General features: G+C 42.8%; 1 protein-coding gene across 2 annotated transcripts in view; it reads left to right on the top strand.

Moving 5' to 3' along the window:
- The first annotated feature begins 684 nt into the window (after positions 1-684).
- CACNB1 (calcium voltage-gated channel auxiliary subunit beta 1) overlaps positions 685-23,877 on the top strand; it is a 64,168-nt gene continuing 40,975 nt past the window's right edge. Inside the window, exons 1-2 of one of the 2 annotated variants that reach the window (XM_075278300.1) lie at positions 685-882; positions 1,986-2,069. In XM_075278300.1, the coding sequence (XP_075134401.1) occupies positions 796-882; positions 1,986-2,069 (171 nt within the window). In that variant the 5' untranslated portion in view covers positions 685-795. Of the gene's footprint in view, positions 883-1,985; positions 2,070-12,429; positions 12,560-23,877 lie in introns of those variants that run through there. The other variant, XM_075278301.1, reaches the window with a different exon arrangement.

Raw genomic sequence — 23,877 nt, forward strand, 5'->3', positions numbered from 1 at the left:
AAGAACCGCAGTGCGTTCACGCCGTGGTTCTTGTGCTGCGATTACGGCCCGTAGGGCCTTAGCCTGAATTGAGGAAATGTGTTGAAAGGGAGAAGGTTTCAGGTGAAAGGAGTGTCTGTGCCACCCCGACCTGACATTTTAGTAATACCTATAGGGATATTAAGGCTGACTAGTTCTATGTTGATATTGCTATAATCAGACATTCTGGGTCAGATTGCAGCAATAGCACAAGATATATTCACAGTCTTACATGTACCCCATTAGAAGGGAAGAATATAGTATGCAGTGTAGTTTCTTTACATCCTGTGCCACCCCTGCAGTCTCTTTAAGTGATGTGGGTGTCTCTCTGTAATTCCCTGATCTCTTCCTGTCCTATATCTCCAACTGTCTAGCTCTCTCTTCATCCATGTTTTAATTCAACAGTCTGTCTCTGGCACAGTCTCGCCAGCTGTTGTGTCTCTTCCTCAGCATCACTTGTCTGCTCCTGATCCTATTCTCCCATCATCCCTCTAGTCCCCTAGTGTCTATCTCTTCCTCATTTCTTGCTCCACTCTAGCCTTCCCCATATCCCTGTCATTTCCCAGCCTGTCTTCTCCATTCTGTGCTATCCCCTCCCTGTGTCTGCCTCTGCTCTCCTCCTCCTTGTTCTATCATTCACCCTATCTCTCTCTTTCCTCCCCTCCCCAGTTCTCCTCTCTTCTGCCTGCCTCTCTCATACACACAGTCCTGGAACTGCTGGAGGGATGAGCGCAGGCTAACTGGAGGAAATCTGAGTGTGATAGGGGGGTCTCACCAATGGTCCAGCAGAGCAGGATGGCCAGGACCCCGTCCAGCTCAACACAAGAAATCCAGATGGATGTGTTAGAGGGACACAGTCTTCAGGTGAGAATAACAGAGCTTCATCTACACCCATCCCTATAGCATTACTAATACACAATTCTATTATACATTACTGGCTTTTGAATATATCCTCTCTTCAATATAGATAGATAGATATGTATATATGTACAGTATTTGCACATCCATATCATAGGACGATGAGCATGCATAATGTGTATCATATCCAAATGTCTCAGGGTGATACAATGTATGAGGAGTATTATCATAACACTATTGCTACAACATGTATACAACTATAGACATAATGGTAAATATGGAAACAGATCGGGGTTCTACTCATTAGAAATTGTGGAATAGGAAGAGAATAGATGAATTGTGAACATAGAGAAACAGCTGGTACTGAGCAGGTAAACATAGGATGCATGGGGGAGGGGAGGTGGAAGTGAGAGGGGGTGATTGCTTTTCTGTAGCACTTTAAGGGTTAAGGAAGAAATATTTGGCTCTGGTTGCTTTGGCGTGATAGAAAAGTTGACATATATTTTGCTATATATACAACAATTATTGTTAATTTACCCTGGAAAAATCAATATTTAGATCTATGAACCAAATGATTAAACATAAAAGAAGTTATAGGATTAATTATTTCTGGTGTAATATTAGCATATGGGGAGCACTGGTTATATAATATAGGAGGAGTTAGTGTGGGGGTGCTGTGGTTGGTATACACGAGTATGGTAGCTGATAAGTAAGTGTTAATTGCAGATAGGTCGTTATAAGGACCTGTGCTAAAGGTATACTGTAGCTTTAAGGTTATGAGATCCAATAGAGATCCTGCACCTGGCACCGTCATATATAATGATACCCTGTTGTATAGGACCTAAATGTATTATAGCATGTTACAAAGGTTAATGTGGGCCCCTCAGTGATAGGGCCCCTCTGCTACAAATACAAATAGATACGGATAGTACTAAGTTTATCTAACTTATTAGGTTAGATGATAGGTAATGTGTCACTTGGCTGAGGAATATGCTGCATTACTGCCCAGGACAATATCGCTGGAGATATAATATTATCCGTGATGTAAATCTGACTGTCTGAGCCATTGCTGTATTGCTGCAACATTTACTTTTTATGGCTCTTGGCAGGCTAAATACAAGAGGAAAAGTCGATTCAAGCGTTCAGATGGCAGCACCAGCTCTGACACCACCTCGAACAGCTTTGTGCGGCAGGTAAGTCATGCTTATCATTGCTTTACACTTCGGCCTGGTGTGTGCGGCAACACACGCAGGCCTCGCTAGGCCCTGGTCCTGGGTTACCATAGCAACCAGCACCAGGGAAGAGATGCTCCTACGTCAGGAGATGGAAATGACAAACACTAATTAACTGACTGGAAGAGAGGGAGAGAGGAGATGCTGAAGAATAGTAGAGCGAGCGAGGGAGGTGGATGGAAGAGACAAAGAAACCTACAGAGAGAGAGAGGCGCATTCTGGAAGATGGCAGCTCATGGCAGGGTAAAAGCATAGAAACCATAGCAGGGCAGGGCGCCACCTCCTATCAGCACCTATGGAAAACAGGACTGGGGTAGCTCAGAATCAAAACTGTACATGGACTGGATTGTTGTGAGAAGAAACATTGCATTGTGGGAAATTGATGGCTAGCCTTCCCCTGTGATATTTCTGAGAAGGAAGGCCATTATTGTGCTTTGTGTTATGTAACCAACAAGCAATGACCTCATCTTATACCTTGCCCTGCTTTGCTTATGGTAGTCGGAGTGTTTGTAGTGAGAGCTCTGTACTTTCTACTTTGCCATAGCATCTTAATGTAACCTTGTAAAGGGAGATCACCTGTCTGCTCTTCTCTTCTGCTGAATCTAATAAATAATTGTAACCCTCATGAAACACCAACAATGTTGTGCTGGTCCTCTGTTACACTTCCTGGAAACGTATGGATAGCTCGACAACTGAGCATTACCGATTCCCAATAGGGTGTGGTTATATGTAGTCTGACACTGTCTGCACTGATTTAACGGTGTTCAAGTCTGTAGAGACTAACATGACCTATTGACTAATGGTAGCACCCAGTTTCATATATATATATATATATATATATATATATATCTCTTTTCTTCAGCTTTCCCACAGCATGAAATAATTTAAACCTGCCTTTTTCTTCTAAAGGTTTCCTAGGGCGTTGGGTGTTATTAGGGCGTATTCACACAGTATGATTAAGCCATATTTAAAAATCACATCAGAAAAAAAGCATGTAGTTTTATCACATTGTTCTTAGCATTTGCAGTTTTTTTTTTCAGATTTTTTTTACGCTTCACCTGTAAACTTCCCCAAATATCACAGCATACAGCAACTGATGCATTTTTTAACCAGCCCATGCTGTTAGTTATATGCAGCACTTCTGTCTTGCGTCATTACATGGAAATTGTAATTAATGGATCACAATCTGAGAACTCGGTAGTAATATCACTCATGCCCCCAGAGTCTTTGCTGTTCTGCATGCAAATGTTTCAGCCATTAGTGGGTAACCCAGCACCTGCTCCTCTGTCTATCGTAATAGCACAGACATTGGGATCAATGATCCCAATTCATGATCAATACTCCCAGGAGTGCACTAACTGTGGCCCTTCTGGAGCGATATAAGAAGACTCTGCCCTTACAAGCAGCAGCACCGATCATATGGACATTCCATTAGGATTAACCTTCCTACAAATCTAATTGTGGTCTGACAGCTGTACTGATTTCCTTCCTTGGCCTGTCATAGTGGATAAGTCAATTTGCCAGATTTTTCTGGAGATTATATTTGTTAAAGGCTTTGTGTTTCATAAACATGGAGAAAATATGTGTTAAAGTATTTTCAGAAAATATACATCTACATCAGTACAATATACTACATGAACATAATTTTTATCTGCAATTGTGGATGAATGTTCTGACCCATTCATTTCTATGGGCCCATACACACGACCATATACAAGGACCCCCAATTATGAAGCATGTCTTATTCTTGGCTGCATTTGATGCTCAGACTTTTTGCAGATCCGTGATTGTGGATGACATACGGACAGTTTCCTGTCCAGCAGAAAGATGGGAAGTGCAGTTATACTTAGTAAAACTGTAAAGGACCAGATGTGCTTATAACTAGCTGTGTGGCCACTTTGGGAGTTTTGTTAGTCCTACTTATATGTATTTACATGTATTGGCTGAAAATGTTTGTTAGGCTAATGCCCCATATAGTGGACTGCAGTGAAAAAGCAGTGTAGGAAAAACCACGTCAGAAACACGTCAGGGTTTTTCCCACAGCGTTTTCCCAGAAAGTCCACAGAGGGAAATTGCCAGTTTCTCCATAGGGATTATTGACATGCTGCAATTTCTAAAAATTCTACAGTGTTGGAATTTGCAGCATTTCCTCTGTGTGTATTTTTCTACAATGTGGTGTGGATGGGATTCGATAGAATCCACTTTTCAGGGACTGTAAAACACTGCGGTTTTGTGCCTTAGACCAGGGCCCAACTTTTCGAAAATGCTGCATTTTACAGTACCTGAAATGTAAAAAATCACAGCAGGTCAATTATACTTGCAGAAACGCTGGTATTTTTTGTATATGTATAATAGGGGCAGAAAGTCTGCAGAGCAAAACTCAGCAGAGTATCTGTGAAAAACTCTGCATGAAAAACATTTATGCATTTCCACTGCGTTTTTTCTGCAGTGTTTCTTTTGCTGCGTTTCGCTACATGGTGCCGAAGGGTCCATTCACACGGAGGAAAATGGTGAGGAATTTGGTGTGGAATGTCAGCGCTGAAAAAAAAAAAAGCCTCCTATTGACTTTTAGCAGAAAAAGGAAGGGAGGCTTTTTTTTCAGCGCTGAAATTCCACACCAAATTGGACCCTAAAGGCGAAGTTTAGCAAAGGAAATTATGATTAAAGTACTCAGCAGGTTGTAGGAAAATAAGAAAGAACAATATTGCCCCTCATTCACCCTTCCACTCCCTCCTGTTCTTTGCTTTCTTGAGTCTCACAACACACAGTGACCCTTTCAAGGACGTAAAAGCTTGTGTGACTGGGTACTATTGAACTATATTGGCAGGGGAATTGATAATTGATTATTGTTTTATCTTTTTTGCTGCTGGACAACACATGTAAACCATTAGATTCACTTAGTGAGAGATTAGGGGCTTATTCACACAACCGATCCATCTATAGCATGAAATATTTTTGGACCACCAAGTTAAAACACTCATAGTTTTTCTTTCCCTCTAGTTTTCAGGGGAAAGTTGGAAAACCTATATATATATATAAGGCTAGGGTCCATATTGCAGAAATGCAGCTTTTTTTGTTGCAGGTTTTGTCGCGGTTTTTGGAGCCAAAGCCAAGAGTGGCTACACAAGGAAAGGTGACTATATAGGAAGTTCTTATACTTCTAGCTTTTACTCAATCCACTCCTGGCTTTAGCTCTGTTAAATCCACTCTTGACTGTAGCTCAAAAAGCCGTAGCAAAATATGCAACAAAAGTGATGCATTTTGCCTTAGCCTAAAAATGCTGCGAAAAACGTGCTGCGAAAACACTATGTAATACAGTACCTGAAAAGTGAATGGAATTCTGGATAATCCCATCCACATGCTGCTCGCATTTATGTAAATCGCAGGATGTCAATTATACCCATGGAAATTATGGTGTTTTCCGTATAGATATAAAAGAAGCAGAAAGTTTGCCAAGGAAAACTCTGCTGACTTTCTGTAAAAAACATTGTGGGAAAAAAACGTGGTGCATTTCCGCCGCAGTGTGTTTCTGCAGCGTTTTTAACCTTTGGCTCATTACATGGAGCCTTAGAAATTTATGGCATATTCACAAAATATGTTACATATGTGATAGATGTGGATCCCACTTCTCCAAATAAATGGAGAGAGTCACAGCCATGTCCTATGACCTTTTATATTTAGGTTGGTAAGCTTGTTGGTAAGGAGTAAATGAGTGACGTCACCAGTCCCTCTCCAGTGACCGCCGAGGTCACTGATTTATCATGGTAGTTATATGAGCTTCCCTGCTTCCATCACATTGAATCCCACCACGGGAGACAAAACGGGCCTGGAACAGAACAACAGAGCTCCAGGGATAGGGGAGTATATTTAGTTTTTTTCTTACAAACCTTCCCCCGATTCTTTTTGTGAAAATGTGCCTTTTCATTATACATACTTAGAATAGCGTTCCTCTAGACCAAAAGCTCTGGCTGTGTTGACATCATATTGTCAGCAACCTGGCAGGCTTTAAAAAGGTTTTTGCTTTAAAAGGGTGTATGGACATCATAGAAGGGGTCCTTCACTCAAGATCCCCTCTGTGGGGCAGAATGAAGAACCAATTTGTGGTTGGAGTTAAAGGGCAGTCAGTGATCAGCTGTCATGTATAGGTGAATAGAGCAGTAAGTGTCCTGCTTTCCTACGGCACAACCATAGGGGAAATAACACAATGCACAGATCATTGACATCAATGAGCTCACCATGTACAGCATAGACTTGCTGAGCCCTCCATAACAGGAGGCTCTCTTTGTAGATGCTCTTCACTGAAAGATCATTGTTCTGAACAGAGTACCCCCTCTCCAGTTATTTGAGAATTCTCTAATAGTATAGAACCACTTTAACAAATTCACTTCACTTTAAGCTGTCCATGGACTGTGGACCCTTCGCCATATCCCCCCTAGTAATTCCACAACAAGCTGCGTCCTCCACTCACAAGAACAGGACTGCAGAGCTTAACACTTCTCTCGCTCCACAGAAAAGAACAAACAATTAGCAAGTACAGTTATTTTTAGTCACATATTTGCTGAAAACCTGTTAAACTATTCCGTACTGTTAGAAGATAATGGTCTTCATACAGATATTTTCCATAAATCCATAAATGTGGATGATGCTCTGTAAGGGTTGGCATTTATTTTTTATGCTGTAGGTGGTTTGGTTGTAATGGATATGATTATATATAGGTTAGTGGGTTCTCTGGACACTAGCTATGCTCTCCTATGCTGTGTGTGTGGCTTAGATGTTACCGAGAGAATAGATTGCCTATTGGGCATTGTGTGCCACCATTATAATCATGCACAGCATAGGCAGCAAGGGGGACAGATCGCCAGATATTTCCGCTGTGCAGCTTTTCTTCTTCTCTCATTATGTGTCAATTCTTTGTAAAGCCATGATTCTGATATATTATGTAAGCACCCACAATATAGTGAACCCCGGTGGTATGGAAATTTTAAAATCAAGCACAGTTTAGCTAAAGCAGCAAGTCTACAATATATTATTCCTTCTATACAGAATACAGGATTTTCTGTGCCCAGACTGCAGTCTTTCTAAATCTGCTGCATTTGCCTTCTCTGCCTATGTAACAGAACTAATTGCAACAATCTTGTCATATCTGTAGGGCGGAGGAAGGGGTGCAATGTAGGCTTATATGGTCCAGCAGAACATTGCCCATAATGCCTCAGATGGCATACCTGGCAATCCATATGATGTAAAAGAAAATGTTATTCATCAAACCAGGCCAACGTCTTCCATTGTTGTATGGTTCAGTTCTAATGTTGATGTCCTCTTGTAGGTTCTTCAGTGGTGGGTAGGGGTCAGTATCTACACTCTTGACTGTTCTGTAGCTATGCAGTCCTATGTGCAAGAAGCTGCAATGCACTGTAACACCTTTCTTTCATGAACCTTTTTAGTGATTTGTCCTATTCTTTGGGATCCGACAAAATGTTCTAGTCTTTGCTCTCCATGTACAACAAAGAGCCTGGGCAACCATGGCCCTGTGCCGGTACATTGAATGCCCTTCCGTGGATTGCATTTGATGGGGTACTAACCTCTGCATACAACCCACACAGACATGTTGTGTTGGTGAATTGTCTGATTCTAATGTCAAGCACAATTTTGCCTTTGTTAAACTTTGTAGGGATCTTATACTTGCTGATTTTTCTGACTTCTAACAAAACAACTTTAACAAATGAATGTTGAAGATTTCATTGTCAAGAGACAAAGTGATTTACTAACCTTTCAGGCTGCTTTCTATCATAGTGGCAGCCATATATAGACCAAGCTTTGCCTATATGCAGTCATGGCAAAGTACCTAAATATAGTGGGTTTTTATTTGTTAAAGGGAATCTGACAGCAGAACCCAGCCCCGCATACAGATAGGTTATGGTCACCTGAATCAACCAGTTCTTTCCCCTTGTGAATCGGTACCTCCATTGCTGAGATATATCTGTTTTTGTCTTTATGTACATGAGCTCTTTGGAGCAATGAGGCTGTTGCCATTGGTCTAAGGAGATAAGTGGCAACACCCAAATTGCTCTATCTTTCTCAGGACTGAAACTATAATGTATAAAGGAAGTGTGAAATTACGTGCTAACATAAAGGAAAGGCAGTTCTTGTGAAGGGCCCTGTGTGACTAAAATTTTGCCTTTCTATTATGCCTTTTAATTAACCTGTCAGGCAAATTTTGCTTCCCTGATAGCAGGATATGAAGTTCTTCTATTGGGTCTGGCAGACTATGGAAAAGTCCCCATGGCACTGGCAACTACCTACCTATGGAGTACCCTGGGGGACTTGGGCTGGCTCCAATAATGTGATCTGGGTTGGAACCAGCCCATAACCACCAAGTCAAGTTTGAACAAATGCCTGGAGGAAGTGAGTTAAATTAAAGGGATTCAATAATTAAAATGCAATTTTTTTCTCCCTAAGACGTAGGAATAGCCTTAGGAAAGGCTATTCTTCGCCTACCTTTAGATGTCTTTTCTGCGCCGCTGTTCAGTAGAAATCTCGGTTTTCTTCTGTATGCAAATGAGTTCTCTTGCAGCACTGGGGGCGGTCCCCAGTACTCAAACAGCAATGGGGGCGTTTCTAATGCTGCAAGAGAAATCTCCAGCGCCTCCTCTATCTTCGCCTGGAACTGCCTCTCCCTTCGTCTTCTTCCGGCACTGGCTTCAGACTTTTAGGCATGCGCAGTCGGCTCTGCCGTCGGGCCTCGGGCAGAGCCGACTGCACATGCCCACGGTCATATTCTTACCCCAGCTGTAAGCAGCCACAAGAAAATGCCACAAGAAGATGGCCACTCACACCAGTTTACTGTGTAAGCGGCCACAGGAAAATTGCCACGGGCATCCGCAGTTGGCTCTGCCTGAGGCCTGACGGCAGATCTGACTGCGTATGCCTAGAAGTTTGAAGCAAGCTCCGGAAGAAGATGCAAGAAGAGGCCGTTCCAGGCGAAGATAGAGTTGGCACTGGAGAGTTCTCTTGCAGCATTGGGGACGCCCCCAGTGCTGTTTGAGCTATGGGGACCGCCCCCAGTGCTGCAAGAGAACTCATTTGCATACAGAAGAAAACTGGGATTGCTACCGAACAGCGGCGCAGAGAAAACATCTAAAGGTAGGAGAAGACTAGCCTTTCCTAAGGCTATTCCTACGTGTTAGGGAAAAAAAATTGCATTTTAATGATTGAATCCCTTTAAAGTAAATTGACAATCCCTTTAAGCATATTCTTTGAAAAAGTCAGCAGAGGTTGAACCTGTTGCGCCTTAGATCAATCTATCCATCCATATTTTAGCTTAGTTTATTATTGAGTATGTGAGCATACAATATAAAACAGCACTTGAAGGTTTCCACTTTTGTAGATTTGGAGAAAAACTATTTGGAACTGTTATGTAAATGAGGCAGTTGATGCAGTGTGGGCGGGCATTCAGCTCCCCAAAGCACCTCTCATTCCACTCAGACCCCTACAATATTCTGTCTGGGCTACCTTGGAGTAACAGTTGTTATTCCAACTGCTAGAACATCAACAGGAACAGCACTTCAAGGGCTGAAGACCCGCCCCCGGTGCACCAACTGCTTAATTTGCGTATAACTTCAAAGTTGTTTTTCTCCAAATCTACAAAAGTGACAAACATAAGAAAGGTGTGTTGTTTATCCCTGTAATGTTTTCTGTAACACAGTGGTGACCCTTAAATATGGATGGGGGTGGGTGATAGATTCCCCTTAAATACAGTAAAGAACAAAGCTTAAGAGAAAATTTGGAAAAAGTGAAGGAGAAAACATATGTATCTATTAAATAGCTGACTTTGAGAAGAGTTACAGTACTGATCTTGTCAGCTCCTTGGAATTTCAGCTATGGCTCAGTCAATCTCATTTCCAAGTGTCAAAGAAACCTCTATTAGTAACAGGTGACAATGATGTCACAACACTGATCGGTAAAGAGCCAAGAGAAGGCAGCTCTTAACTTGGACTGAGGCTGGAGATACGGTCTTTATTACCGAACTGTAAATAACAGCGTGCTTCTTATAAGATGCTTCTATTTCTAGATTTCTGCAGAGCAATCAACTTCTCTTGAAGTTAAACAAAAACCAAACACACACAAATCTAAGAATGGGAAATATAACAATGGCATCAAGAAATGTAACCGTTCCTTAGAAAAATACATTGTAATACATTCCAGAAACAGAAATGAAAAGCGATCCATACTTGTATAGATTCATGTTGCTTGCAGGGCCTTAGGCCAAAAGACCAACTCTGACTCCTCTTTATTTCCACGGCCGACTCCAGATCCTGTTCCAACTTGGACAGGGACTTCATAAATTGACGACAGCCTCATTGAGGCCAAAAAAATAAGCTACTGATTGAATTCCTATGAATGTAAATATGTAATAAACTATACATCTAATGAATTATACTGTACAATGCCAGGAATTGTAAAATATAATTAAAAATAATTGATCATTTTATCAGAGTTAGAGTTAAAACTATTTTCCGAATTGACCCAATACTGGCCCCAAGACTTTATTTCCACATCCCTGATTGCTTGGGCCCACCAGAAGAAATCAATCTAAGAGCTTATCCTATGTACATGTCTTCTTCTGGGGCCATTTAGAATTAAGAGCTCATTGTTGTATTAGGCCCTGGACCCACCAATAGATCCTCTGTTACTTTTATGAGCCAGTTTTGACATAGACTTATAGGCTTGAGGTGCCAATCATTTATATATAGGGTAAACGTAGAGAAAGAAGACCTCCAGACAAAATGGTCTCCAAAAATCCTACCTAAAACAGAAATGCCCAGAGCCTTTTGACTCTCCTACTTTCCCATCACACATAGGGGAAGTTGAAAGCCTGACTTCATCTAGGCACCATTATATACTGGATGTGAATTTTTAAAGAGGACCTTTTACTACCTCCATCAACTCCAGTTCTTTGCACCCTGTAATAGACACCATTCCATTAATTCTAGTGCAATTGCAATCTTTTCCTTAGTCCTCACCATTCCTGAGCAATCAGTGCAGTTAATTTTGGTGCTTGAAATGCCAATTGGGCTCTCTACTGTCAAGTGGGTGGTCTTAGGCAGGAGCAAACAAAGGGGTGTGGTTATGAGTACTGACAATGTGCTCCTCTGACTGGATAGAGTCAGAGATCTTTACATCTCATCCACTTGTCTGTTCCTGCTTGAGATCACCCACTTGACAGTAGAAAGTCTAATTGACATATAATTGACAAAACTAATTGCTCGGATTATTCAGGAATGTTGGGGGGCTAGCAAAGAATTCTATCTGCAGTAGAATCAGTGAGGCAGTGTGTTGTAAAGAATGCAAAGAGCTGGAGTTGGTAAAGGGGGTGAAAGGTCATCTTTAAGGAACGAAAAGTTGGGATAAGGTAACACAAACTAGCTAATCCAGTCAATATACTTAACCCATTAGATTATAGGCAAATCCCATAGAATGGCTGGGTGTATTACTGTAAAAAAAAATCATGAATCAAAGGGGTTGTCAAGTTTCAGCAAATAAAGGTTATTGTTTGTATAATAAAAGGTTATACAATTTTGCAATATACGTTATGTATCAATTCCTCACAATTTTATAAATCTCTGCTTGTTGTCATTCATTGTTTACTGTCAGTGGGTAAAAATCAGTCCATGGTCATGTGATCTACAGTCCGTGGTCATGTGATCTACAGTCTGTGGTCATGTGATGGATACACAGGTGCACAGCTGGTTACCAGACAGATGTCAGATTGATGATTTCTGTGCTGTGACTGTAACGAGCCATGCACCAGAATGAATGACAGCAGGCAGAGATCTAGAAAACTGTGAGGAACTGATATAGAAGGTATGGTGGAAAATTTTATAACTTAAAACTTTTATTATACAAATAGTAACTTATTTGCTGAAACTGGACAACCCCTTTTAATAATGGAAAACCTTTGAGGAGTGAGGCCCATGATGGTTTTGATCCACCTGTTGAATTGAGAGCTATATGTTTGGATTCCTTTGTATTCTAAAGAGATACCTGTTTCTTTTTATATCTGGGTGACATGTGGGGTATACAGTAGGTATGAGGTTGGGGTCAGAAGCCTAGGAGTGGCAGATTACAGACTGATAGTGCCAAGTTCTGCATGAAGTATCTGCAGAGTGGAGGGTATCCATAGCTCCTGCGCACCGGCTCCCCACCAGTGCCTCCTGGGTCAGCCCTATCCTGTTATAGCCTGTAAGCCCCCTCGCTCGTTTGCATTTCTCCCTGTCCCCCAAACACTGCTAAATATACCCTGTCAGGTTGCAAAGGCTGCAGGATTTCTGTAACCTGAGCCTGAGGCTCTGAGAGACCTCTCCGAGGAGAGGAGCAGAATGTCTGCTCCAGAGCCTCTCATCGGGGCTGCCTCCATCATGGACGCTACACCTAAAGTCCCCCGTCCTTTCTTGGTGAGACCTCCATATCTGCCTGGCTTGCAAAGATTTCCTTATTTGTGTTTTTCTTGTCTAGATTCCTCCTGTCTGTGCATATTCTTCCAGCATTTGTCTCGCTTGTCCCCAGAGGTCTCATTTACTGCCTTGTGCTCTGATTCTCCTATGCCTCCCTTTCTGTTCCCTTCCCCAGATCACTCCCTCACATCGTCTGCTTGTGTGTGCTTAGGGCATGGGGGAGTACTCCTCTCCTGGGTGTGTAGGTGCTTTCTGGGGTTATATTTAGGATTTCCTTATTTATACCCTCTCTGCCTGTGCTCTATTATGAATGGGGGTGTAGCAGTAGGCTTGGATTGCAGACTTAACATGATGAAAAAATAAACTTTTTTTTTTTTTGTAAGCATTGAATTGTCCATACATTGGGATGGCCATACATAACAGATGTACTGTATGAATTGACAGCTTATTATGCGTTAATGAGGATTAGTCTTTAGGAAATGCAGGGTCAAAGGTTACTGTTTTCTGTTGTGCTCTATAGCGGGGCCTGTTACCTGGATAAGCACTGTACAGAGCATTAATAGCAGGCATATCACACAAGAGGCATTGGGTTTATCTAGGAGCTGAGGTGTATTAGTGGCTGTGATATGGTGTAGTGTATGTAGTGTAACACTGCTCTATGTAGGATTATAACTTATATATACTGTAAGTAGTGTTTCATCTTCTGCCGCTGCAATGTTCAATATAATGATCATTTTTGTGTTCAGTTCAGGATAGTTTATTTTCCTTACTTATATAGCAACAACATACTCCGCAACACTTTACAGAAATTCTCATAGGGGTCACAGTCTAAATTCCCTATCAGTAAGTCTCTGGCGTGTGTGAGGAAATCGGGGTACCCAGAGAAAACCCACACAAACCCCAGGGGGACATACAAACTCCTTGCAGATGTTGTCCCTGATTAGATTCAAAACCAAGACTCCAGCAATGTGAAGCAACAGTACAACCAGTTATTTATGTGTAGCACCCCCATCTATGCAGCACTTCCTATTACCTATTATTTTAATGGAAAGCCATCTTCTTGTTATTTTGTGAAAATATGAAGTCGAACAGTATCTTTTTGTAGCTGTCCATAGACAGACAAAGGTCTTACCAACACTATCCTTTTGCCTTGTGAAGGCAACACATGGTTTATTGTACACGTGGGTGCACTATCTATGAGGCTGGATGAGGACTTACTGGACTATGGGGGACAGTGAGTACTTATTTTCAGTCACTGAATGGGTTTTCTGGACTGGGAGCCATTTTTGTTACCGAAGACCTATCCAAATTGGTGTGGGTCTGATGCCTAGACCCTGCGGAGATAAACTATTACAGGCAGCCTTCAGTACCAGAGACAGAAGCAGAAGGCTCCGTCCACTGTATAGAGGCTATACCAGAGTATTCCAGAGTTGCAGCACTCCTCCTCCACCACTATACAGTGGATGGAGCCTTCTGCCTCTGTTCCCTGTATAGGTTGTGTTGCTGGAAGCTGCCTGGGATAGCTCAGAAACCCCTTTAAGATTGTAAAAGATTTGGTTGTGCTATTTTGAGAATTGGGTAATAGGAAACAGTGCAACACTAATACTGACTTCTGTCTCTCTAGTCATATCTCTGCATATAATGGATTTATGTAGATACTTTTTCGACTAGTTACTGCACACTATATAAACTTTACTGGACTGTTATCACTTCCATGATATGGTGAATGGAGATGTAAGACCTGGTTCACATCTACGTTCGGTATTCCGTTCGGGGAGTCCACATAGGGAAATATATAGGAGGTAATTGCATTTCTAAATTCTGCTCATTCTATTCTTGGCTTTGGCTCATAAAACTGCAGCAAAATCTGCAACAAAAAAAGCTGTAATTCTGCAACGTTGTGCCTTAGACTTAATGTGGACTTGTCAGAAAGTACACACTGTTACATGCCATACATTATATCATTGTTGCTGTCTCTCTAAACAGAAAAATCTGTCCACCCATTCAAAAGATATCACATCTGGAAGGTTATATGTAAATTATCTCTTATTCTCCAAGTTGGTGGTAATCTTTTTTTTTTTTTTTCTCAGAGAAAATAAAAGGTTACTGAGTCCACCACTCACTTGCATGGGAGCCAAGCTTGGTAACCCAAAAGGATTACTACTAGAGATGAGCGAACAGTGTTCTATCGAACACATGTTCGATCGGATATCAGGGTGTTCGCCATGTTCGAATCGAATCGAACACCGCGTGGTAAAGTGCGCCAAAATTCGATTCCCCTCCCACCTTCCCTGGCGCCTTTTTTGCACCAATAACAGCGCAGGGGAGGTGGGACAGGAACTACGACACCGGGGGCATTGAAAAAAATTGGAAAAAGTCATTGGCTGCCGAAATCAGGTGACCTCCATTTTAGACGAATAGTGGATTTCAAATCCGGGTCATATGAGAATGTGAACTTTGTGACTATGAGACAGGGATAGCTGTACAGGCAGGGATAGCTAGGGATAACCTTTATTTAGGGGGGAATGTTATTAAAAATAACTTTTTGGGGCTCTATCGGGTGTGTAATTGTGATTTTTGTGAGATAAACTTTTTCCCATAGGGATGCATTGGCCAGCGCTGATTGGCCAGAGTACGGAACTCGACCAATCAGCGCTGGCTCTGCTGGAGGAGGCGGAGTCTAAGATCGCTCCACACCAGTCTCCATTCAGGTCCGACCTTAGACTCCGCCTCCTCCAGCAGAGCCAGCGCTGATTGGCCGAATTCCGTACTCTGGCCAATCAGCACTGGCTAATGCATTGTATTGGCGTGATGAAGCAGTGCTGAATGTGTGTGCTTAGCACACACATTCAGCTCTACTTCATCGGGCTAATAGAATGCATTGGCCAATCAGCGCTGGCCAATGCATTCTATTAGCTTGATGAAGCAGAGTGTGCACAAGGGTTCAAGCGCACCCTCGGCTCTGATGTAGCAGAGCCGAGGGTGCACTTGAACCCTTGTGCACCCTCGGCTCTGCTACATCAGAGCCGAGGGTGCGCTTGAACCCTTGTGCAGCCTTGGCTCTGCTACATCAGAACCGAGGGTGCGCTTGAACCCTTGTGCACCCTCGGCTCTGCTACATCAGAGCCGAGGGTGCGCTTGAACCCTTGTGCACACTCTGCTTCATCAAGCTAATAGAATGCATTGGCCAGCGCTGATTGGCCAATGCATTCTATTAGCCCGATGAAGTAGAGCTGAATGTGTGTGCTAAGCACACACATTCAGCACTGCTTCATCACGCCAATACAATGCATTAGCCAGTGCTGATTGGCCAGAGTACGGAATTCGGCCAATCAGCGCTGGCTCTGCTGGAGGAGGCGGAGTCTAAGGTCGGACCTGAATGGAGACTGGTGTGGAGCGATCTTAGACTCCGCCTCCTCCAGCAGAGCCAGCGCTGATTGGTCGAGTTCCGTACTCTGGCCAATCAGCGCTGGCCAATGCATTCTATTAGCCCGATGAAGTAGAGCTGAATGTGTGTGCTTAGCACACACATTCAGCTCTACTTCATCGGGCTAATAGAATGCATTGGCCAATCAGCGCTGGCCAATGCATTCTATTAGCGTGAACTGAGTTTGCACAGGGGTTCTAGTGCACCCTCGGCTCTGCTACATCAGATTGCTACATCTGATGTAGCAGTGCCGAGTGTGCATCAGATGTGTAGTTGAGCAAAACTGACTCAGCACTGCTAAGTCTCTGCATTCGCATAGGAATGCATTGGCCAGCCTTCGGCCAATCAGCGCTGGCTCTGCCGGAGGAGGCGGAGTCTAAGGTCGGACCTGAATGGAGACTGGTGTGGAGCGATCTTAGACTCCGCCTCCTCCAGCAGAGCCAGCGCTGATTGGTCGAGTTCCGTACTCTGGCCAATCAGCACTGGCCAATGCATTTCTATGGGGAAAAGTTAGCTTGCGAAAATCGCAAACTGACAGGGATTTCCATGAAATAAAGTGACTTTTATGCCCCCAGACATGCTTCCCCTGCTGTCCCAGTGTCATTCCAGGGTGTTGGTATCATTTCCTGGGGTGTCATAGTGGACTTGGTGACCCTCCAGACACGAATTTGGGTTTCCCCCTTAACGAGTTTATGTTCCCCATAGACTATAATGGGGTTCGAAACCCATTCGAACACTCGAACAGTGAGCGGCTGTTCGAATCGAATTTCGAACCTCGAACATTTTAGTGTTCGCTCATCTCTAATTACTACAGTGTATGGAGCTGTATACCTCTGGGGAAGATTTATGGAGACTGACGTTTTCAACACTAGTCTCTATATCTCCTGCCCCAGGTACAGGTGCTTCTCATTTAGGCTAAGGCCCCACGGGCAGGAACCGCCGCGCTAAAGTACTGCGGGAACAACTGCGGCGTGAACGTATTGCGGTTCTTCCCGCAGCGCTTTGAACAGAAAGTTCAGAGTTTTCCTCCGCGGACTTTCTGTTACAATTATATCTATGGGAAAGCCGCCATTTCCGTAGATATAATTGACATGCTGTGATTTTCAAAACCGCGGACACGCTGCGATTTTTTTTCTGCAAATTGGGCATGGGATTTGCATGAATCCCATCCACTTTGCAAGTACTGTACAAGGCTGTGATTTTTCTTGTGGTGTTTCCGCCACGGCCAAATCGCAGCGTTTCTGGACCGTGGAGCCTCTGCTTTAAAGGGGGTTTTCCCATGTGAGTCATTTATGGTATATCCACAGGCTATGCCATAAATGTTTGACAGAGCAGGACTCATCTCTAAAATGAGCCGAACCTGCCTCCGTGTCCCACTACTTACCTGGCTGCGACCCCGCTGAGAAGACTTTGAGCTAGGGTGCAACTGTGCAGAAGCATTATAGCTCTGATTTATAGAAATAAATGTGAGTTACGGAAACGGCGTAGTTCAGAGCCACACTGTTTCCTTACAGCATGACCATAGCTGAAGGTCTTCTCAGAGGTTGGAGCGAGTTTACTAGTGGGGCACGGAGGTTGTGGGCAATCATTTTAGACATAGGTGTGGGTCCTAGAGATGGGACCTACATCTGTTAGACATTTATTTATTTATTAAATGTAGATTGTGAGGCCCCATATAGGGCTCACAATGTACATTTTTTTTGCTATCTGCATGTCTTTTTTGTAGTATGGGAGGAAATCCATGCAAACACGGGGAGAACATACAAACTCCTTGCAGATGTTGTTCCTGGCGAGATTCGAACCCAGGACTCCAGCGCTGCAAGGCTGCAGTGCTAACCACTGAGCCACTGTGTTGCCCCATCTGTTAGACATTTATGTCATATCCTATTGATATGCCATAAAGGACTTTCGTGGGAAAAAACCCTTTAGGCTGGAGGCCCAGGTAGTGTAACCCCTACGATTTGGCTGTGCCAGAAACTCTGCGGAAAAAACCTATGCGTTTTACAATACCTGCAAAGTGCATGGGATTCTGGGTAATCCCATCTACACATTGCAGAAAAATATCTGCAGCGGAAATGTTGAGTTAAAAAAATCATGTATTTGTAAATTGCAGCATGTCTATTTTCTGTATTAGGGCTAGTTCACATGGGGCTAGTGGCCATGTATTTTGGCTCTGATTATGACGCGGGAAGCATGTCAGAATCAGGACCAAAATGCACCTGCCACAGCTAGCCGCAACTGTCGCGGCTTGCAACAGTTGCGGCTTCCCACTCCGGAGTAGGCCAAATGAATTTGCCTAGTCCGGAGGGATTGTCTTGACACGGACGCCCGCAGCATCTGCCTCAAGAAAGGGCAGCTCGCTTCTTTTCTCCGCGAGCGGGAACAAACTGCTTGCAGAAAAAAGATCGCTAGCGGTCTACATAGACCTCTATTGTGAGGGGGCAGATTTTGAGGTGGATTCCGTGCCAAAATCCACCCCTCTTGCCCCGTGTGAACTAGCCCTAAGTATGCTAGAAGCAGAAAGTCCGCACAGGAAGACTCTAAATGCTGCAGAAAAAAATGTGATTCGTTTCTTTTCCACAGCGCTTTTTGGAGCCATAGCCTAAGACGAGGTAGATGTCTTCTTATAAATCAGGAGCACCTTCTGCAAGGTCAGACATCCACACTGAAATCTATGAAAACTATGAGCTGGTGTAGATTTCAGGCATCATTTATGTTAGTAAACTGCCCCACGTAGTGCAATGCAGCTATAAAATGCTGTGGAAAAAAACACAGCGGAAACACATCACGTTTTTTCCATAGTGTTTTTTATTTGCGTTTTTGCCCAGTGGATTTTCATCCCTTATTAAACCTAAAGGGAAAATGTGTTGGATCAATTTGATACCCTAATTATAGATCATCAGTATCAAAATCCTGGAAAATCCCTTAAAGTATGCTGTAAAGTAAAGCCAACTGAAGACAAACTTCCTATGGCCATGAGATTGCTCTCCTCTCCATTTCATACAGACAGAGTCAAGACGCTTATATTTGTTGTGTTGGTTGTCGGACTCTTGCATTAGACAGTTGTAGAAAACTGGGACCAGTTGATCATCTTGGGCTAGGTTCACAACTGCATTGGAGTCTTTGTAGGAGACTCCGCCACAGATTTTGGCTAAAATTGGCAGAGAGAAAAGTCCTGCATTATAGTCTATAGGGTTTTTTTAGCAGATGGGCTCTCCATCATTCACGTCCCCACGCAGACCCAAATAGTGGAGAGACCAGTGCTAGTGTGAACTTAGCCTAAAGTGTATGGTGGTGTTCTAAGGGCAGTTGTCAGGGAAAAAGAAGAATCTGGCATGTTATCTTATCTGGTTATTTGTTCTCCAGGATAATAAGTTGTGGTTATGATGAGAACACATGAACGCTTAGTTTAGCTGTGTGTGCATGTATTTGGGGGGTTGGAAGCAATAGCTGTTGGCAGGCAGCTATCTAAAGTGTATGGCTAGCTTTACACAGAAGAAACAAGATCTGTTTTGTGTAACAGAGATAGAAATTAATTGGTGACCACAGCATTCCCTCCATGTTAGTTCTGTTAGCAAAGGGACAAATCAATACTCCTTTCTGTGTAACCGCTCCCAATATCTCATCTTCCTGGATCTTATCATTACAACCCTTATTAGATTAAAGGGGTTGTCCGGGGAGCTAAATATACCTTAATTCATCCAGCGGATTCTTCATGATGGACCCAGGGGCTCCAGCTGTTTCTGACCCCAGAGTCACATGATCTGAACCAGCCTCCAATCCTCGCTCTACCCCCTTCCTCCTCTCTTGATCTCACAAGGAATTACCTGTGCTATGGGGACTGACTTTACTATAGTCAGCCTGCTCCCATTGCACAGGTAATTTATCTCTGAGATCAAGAGAGGAGGGGGGTGACATATTGACCCTCAGTTTGAGGGCTGGTTCTGGTCAAGTGCTGTTTGATAAATCTATTGTTAGACTTTCTACTCCTATTAGTTGGTTTAAAAGATTTTGACACTTGTCAAAACTTATACCACACCCTTTCCTGTAAGCCACATCACTTCCCCTCAAGACCATGCCCCTTTTCCGTGCACATCGGAAAAGTGTCTAAAACACTTGATAACTGTAGCGCAACGTGTGCCTATGACAGATCAGAACAATGGGCTAAAAAGAAGCCGATGTGACCTTAGCCTATGAGTCTAACAGGCTATCCTAGTTGCCCTCCAACCTGAATTCAACAATGGAATAGCACCTCAAATACTTCCGATATGAATGTTATGATCTCGCATCTCAACAACCAAGATGTTCACCATACCTTATATCTATATCAGTACAGTTTATTATTTCACAGCATGCGGCATTACCTAAAGAGGATGTGTCATTGAAACTTACAACACCTGAAAGCATGTCTACAGATCGCATGTACGCTTCTGTTATCTATGCCAGTCATCAGAAGTCAATACCATCACAAGTAGCATCATAATAAGGATTACAGCTTCCTCATGACACATTCTATATACTAAAGTAAAAAACAAGATGTCAATGGACGGCATGCAGTGTCATGTAGCTGTCGGGTCCACTTTAATGGAAGTGTTGATTATACAGACAGATATCCTACAAATGCCAATTACATGGGTTGTGGATCTTGGACAGGATGTGCGGAAATTTTGTGCCATCCTTTAATAGACGTGGGAGTGAGCAGTCCACAAGGTCTGTTCATTAATACGCCACTTGTTATTATACATATTCGCACATGATTTCTGCGCCTGTTCTCACATGTAATGGCTTTATTGTGTATGCAGGTTCACACTTGTCATTCAGATGAGATATACTGTATATAGCCATCAAATGTAACATCTAGCATCCTTGTATTACATCTTTATTCACTTATCGTGCAGTTCTTTTTATACTGTGCAGCAAAGAAAAATGTGTTACAACATTTCAGCTTTAACACACGCATGGCTTGTTACTATGAAGATCTCATACCGCAGTTCTGGTATTTGATTATTAGGGCATTACTAGAATACTGTTACTATGGGTCCATATTACAGACCAGTAGGCACCATATTCCCGTATATTTTGTGATATGGTATGCAGTGAAGCATCCCACAGATTCTCATAGAGTCTGAGAACAAACAGGTATAGTGCTTTGCTATCAAAGGCCATGGACACAGTATTATCGGTACAACCATGTACATAGGGCTCTAAAAGGGGTTTTAACACTGCTTTGAATATTATTAAGAAGTAACACTCACCTTTCTGACCCCCCACCACCACCACTCCCATTCTGTAGGTTATCCTATATATGTAACCTATATGTAGAAAATTAAAAGTTAAATATTTTTGCAAATATAAATAATTACAAATTTTGCAGACTTGTAAAGGTTTTTTACAATCGTCTTAGAGGTGACAGTCTGTTGTCTTGATCAGTTTCTAATAGATGTGACCATTAGAGATGAGCGAGTATTGTTCGGATCAGCCAATCCGAACAGCACGCTCGCATAGAAATGAATGGACGTAGCCGGCACGCGGGGGGTTAAGCGGCCGGCCGCTGTCAAAGCGGAAGTACCAGGTGCATCCATTCATTTCTATGGAGCGTGCTGTTCAGATCGGCTGATCCGAGCAGTACTCGCTCATCTCTAGTGACTATGACTGCAGGAACTTTCTATGGTTTGGCCATTATTTCCTTACTGTGGACAGGTTATCTTCTCATACAGTGGTGTAACTAAAGTCTTGTGGGCCTCGGTGTAAACTTTGTCCAGGGCCTCTAACCCCCCTCCCTTAAGCATATTTCTGATAGTAACCACTCTGGCTACTGCAGCGGTATCTCAGATACTTGAATAGGATACAGTTTTAGTACCCACAACCCCGGTTATAACTGAATATAAGTGTTTGGTTTGTTATTTTTACTCACCTGTTCTGAGTAGGCTTCTTTTGGAAATGGGCATGGTGGCATCACATTTCCTCTTTCTATTAAAGAGATGCATAGCATGGATAGTGGCTGAGGAACATGGCTTTCACCGACCACTATCCTGGTGCTGTGGGGCCCTGGTTAGGCACTACTCTTCTTATAGATATAGTGTTCCTGCCTGATAACCTGTAAGGTTAAAGGGAGTCTATCATTAGATCTATGCATTTTTCAATAAGCACATGTTGGAATAGCCTTTAAAAAGGCTATTCTAGTCCTACCTTCCTTCTTCTGTTCCTGTCTGCCGTTTTTGAATCAGATCCTTTTTACTGATATGCAAATTTAGAATTACCCTTGTGCTCCGAGCACTGCATCGTCATGACATGGCCTGCATTCCGCCTCCTTCTCGTCTCAGGTACACCCCCTTGAAAATGAATCCTCTTCGCTGCACTTTCTTCATGAACGAGCGTACTGCGCAGGTGCAGTACGCTTGTGTATTTCTAAGGAACATGCTCAGTATGCTCAGCGCTCCTTTGAACTATATGAGCCACAGTCTGCCTGTGCATGAAGAAAGTGCAGGAAGAGGATTCATTTTCAAAAAAAGGTGGTGTACCTGAGATGAAGAGTAGGCGGAATGCAGGCCATGATGATTCTGTGCCCTGTACTCTGTGAGTTTTTGATTCAACAGCTTCGGATTGGAACAGAAGAAGAACTAGAATAGCCTTTCTGAAGTCTATTCCAACATGTGCTTATTGAAAAATGCATAGATCTAATGATAGACTCCCTTTAAGGATAATCTGTAATGAAATCATGACTGGATTTCTGACAAGTGCCAGACCATAGAAAATTCCTGCATTCATGATTGTATTCATTGGCAACTGATCAAGACAACAGATTGTCACACCTAGGGCCCCTTCACACGGAGTTTACACTCCGTGTATTCTGTACATTTTGCACGTGTAAAAATAGACATGTAAAATGTAGTTAGCCATTGAGTTCAATGGCATGGCAAAAAGACGCGCGTTATACAAAAAAGCCATTGAACTCAGTGGCTAACTACATTTTACACGTGTAAAATGTACAGAATACACCGACCGTACACAGAATACATGGAGACTATCTTCCCTTATTATACCTATATGGAAAATACCAGTGTTTCCACAGATATAATTGACATGCTGCAATTTTCAAAAAGAGGAGCATTTTTGAAAATACAGTTTTTCCATTGTGGATCTTTTTCTGCAATGTGTAGTTGGGAATAGGAAGAATCCCATTCACACTGCAGGTACTTTCCTTGGCATTTCTGCAGCGGTAAAAATGCTGCGTTTTAACAACGTGGGGCTTCAGCCTAAGAATGGCAGTTGAAGACACAGCGTCCATTCCTATCTGTGTCTTTAATGACCTGTTTTCCGCTTCTTGATGCTACCGAGCCCAACATATTGGCATCTGAAGTGATTCCTCTCAGCATGACTCCTCAGAAAACAGGCCAGTATGATTCTTTTCAGCTAACTTGCATACAGACTTCGGAGGTGACTTTTATAGGTAAAAAGGTGATTTTTCACATCAAAGAGTAATTAACTGATGTTGTTGTGGGTTTAGTGGTGAAAATCCTGTTGACAAGTTCCCTTTTATTGACATATGGCCTGAAAACCCCTTATAGGCTAAGGCCCCACATAGCGGGCTGCAGCAAAAAAAAGTGTTGCAGGAAAAACCGGGGAGGAAACGCATAGCTGTTTTTCCCACAGACTTTCTGCTTCATTTATACCTATACTAGCTTTTACCCGCGACTTCGTCTGCGGTGATTTGAGAATTGGGCGGACACAGACGTGTGAAACTGTAAAAGTGTGTATGTAGTAATACAGACAATTTGTTATTTTCAGAGGATTTTTATTTTTTTACTTTCAGCTGGTCTTTGGTAAAGTAGACATGTACATACTGTACCTTTTTTATGCTCTCCGCTGCAAAATCTTTTTTTTTTTTAAA

This window comes from Leptodactylus fuscus, chromosome 6, assembly GCF_031893055.1.
Source record: "Leptodactylus fuscus isolate aLepFus1 chromosome 6, aLepFus1.hap2, whole genome shotgun sequence".
Classification (NCBI taxonomy): Eukaryota; Metazoa; Chordata; class Amphibia; order Anura; family Leptodactylidae; genus Leptodactylus; species Leptodactylus fuscus.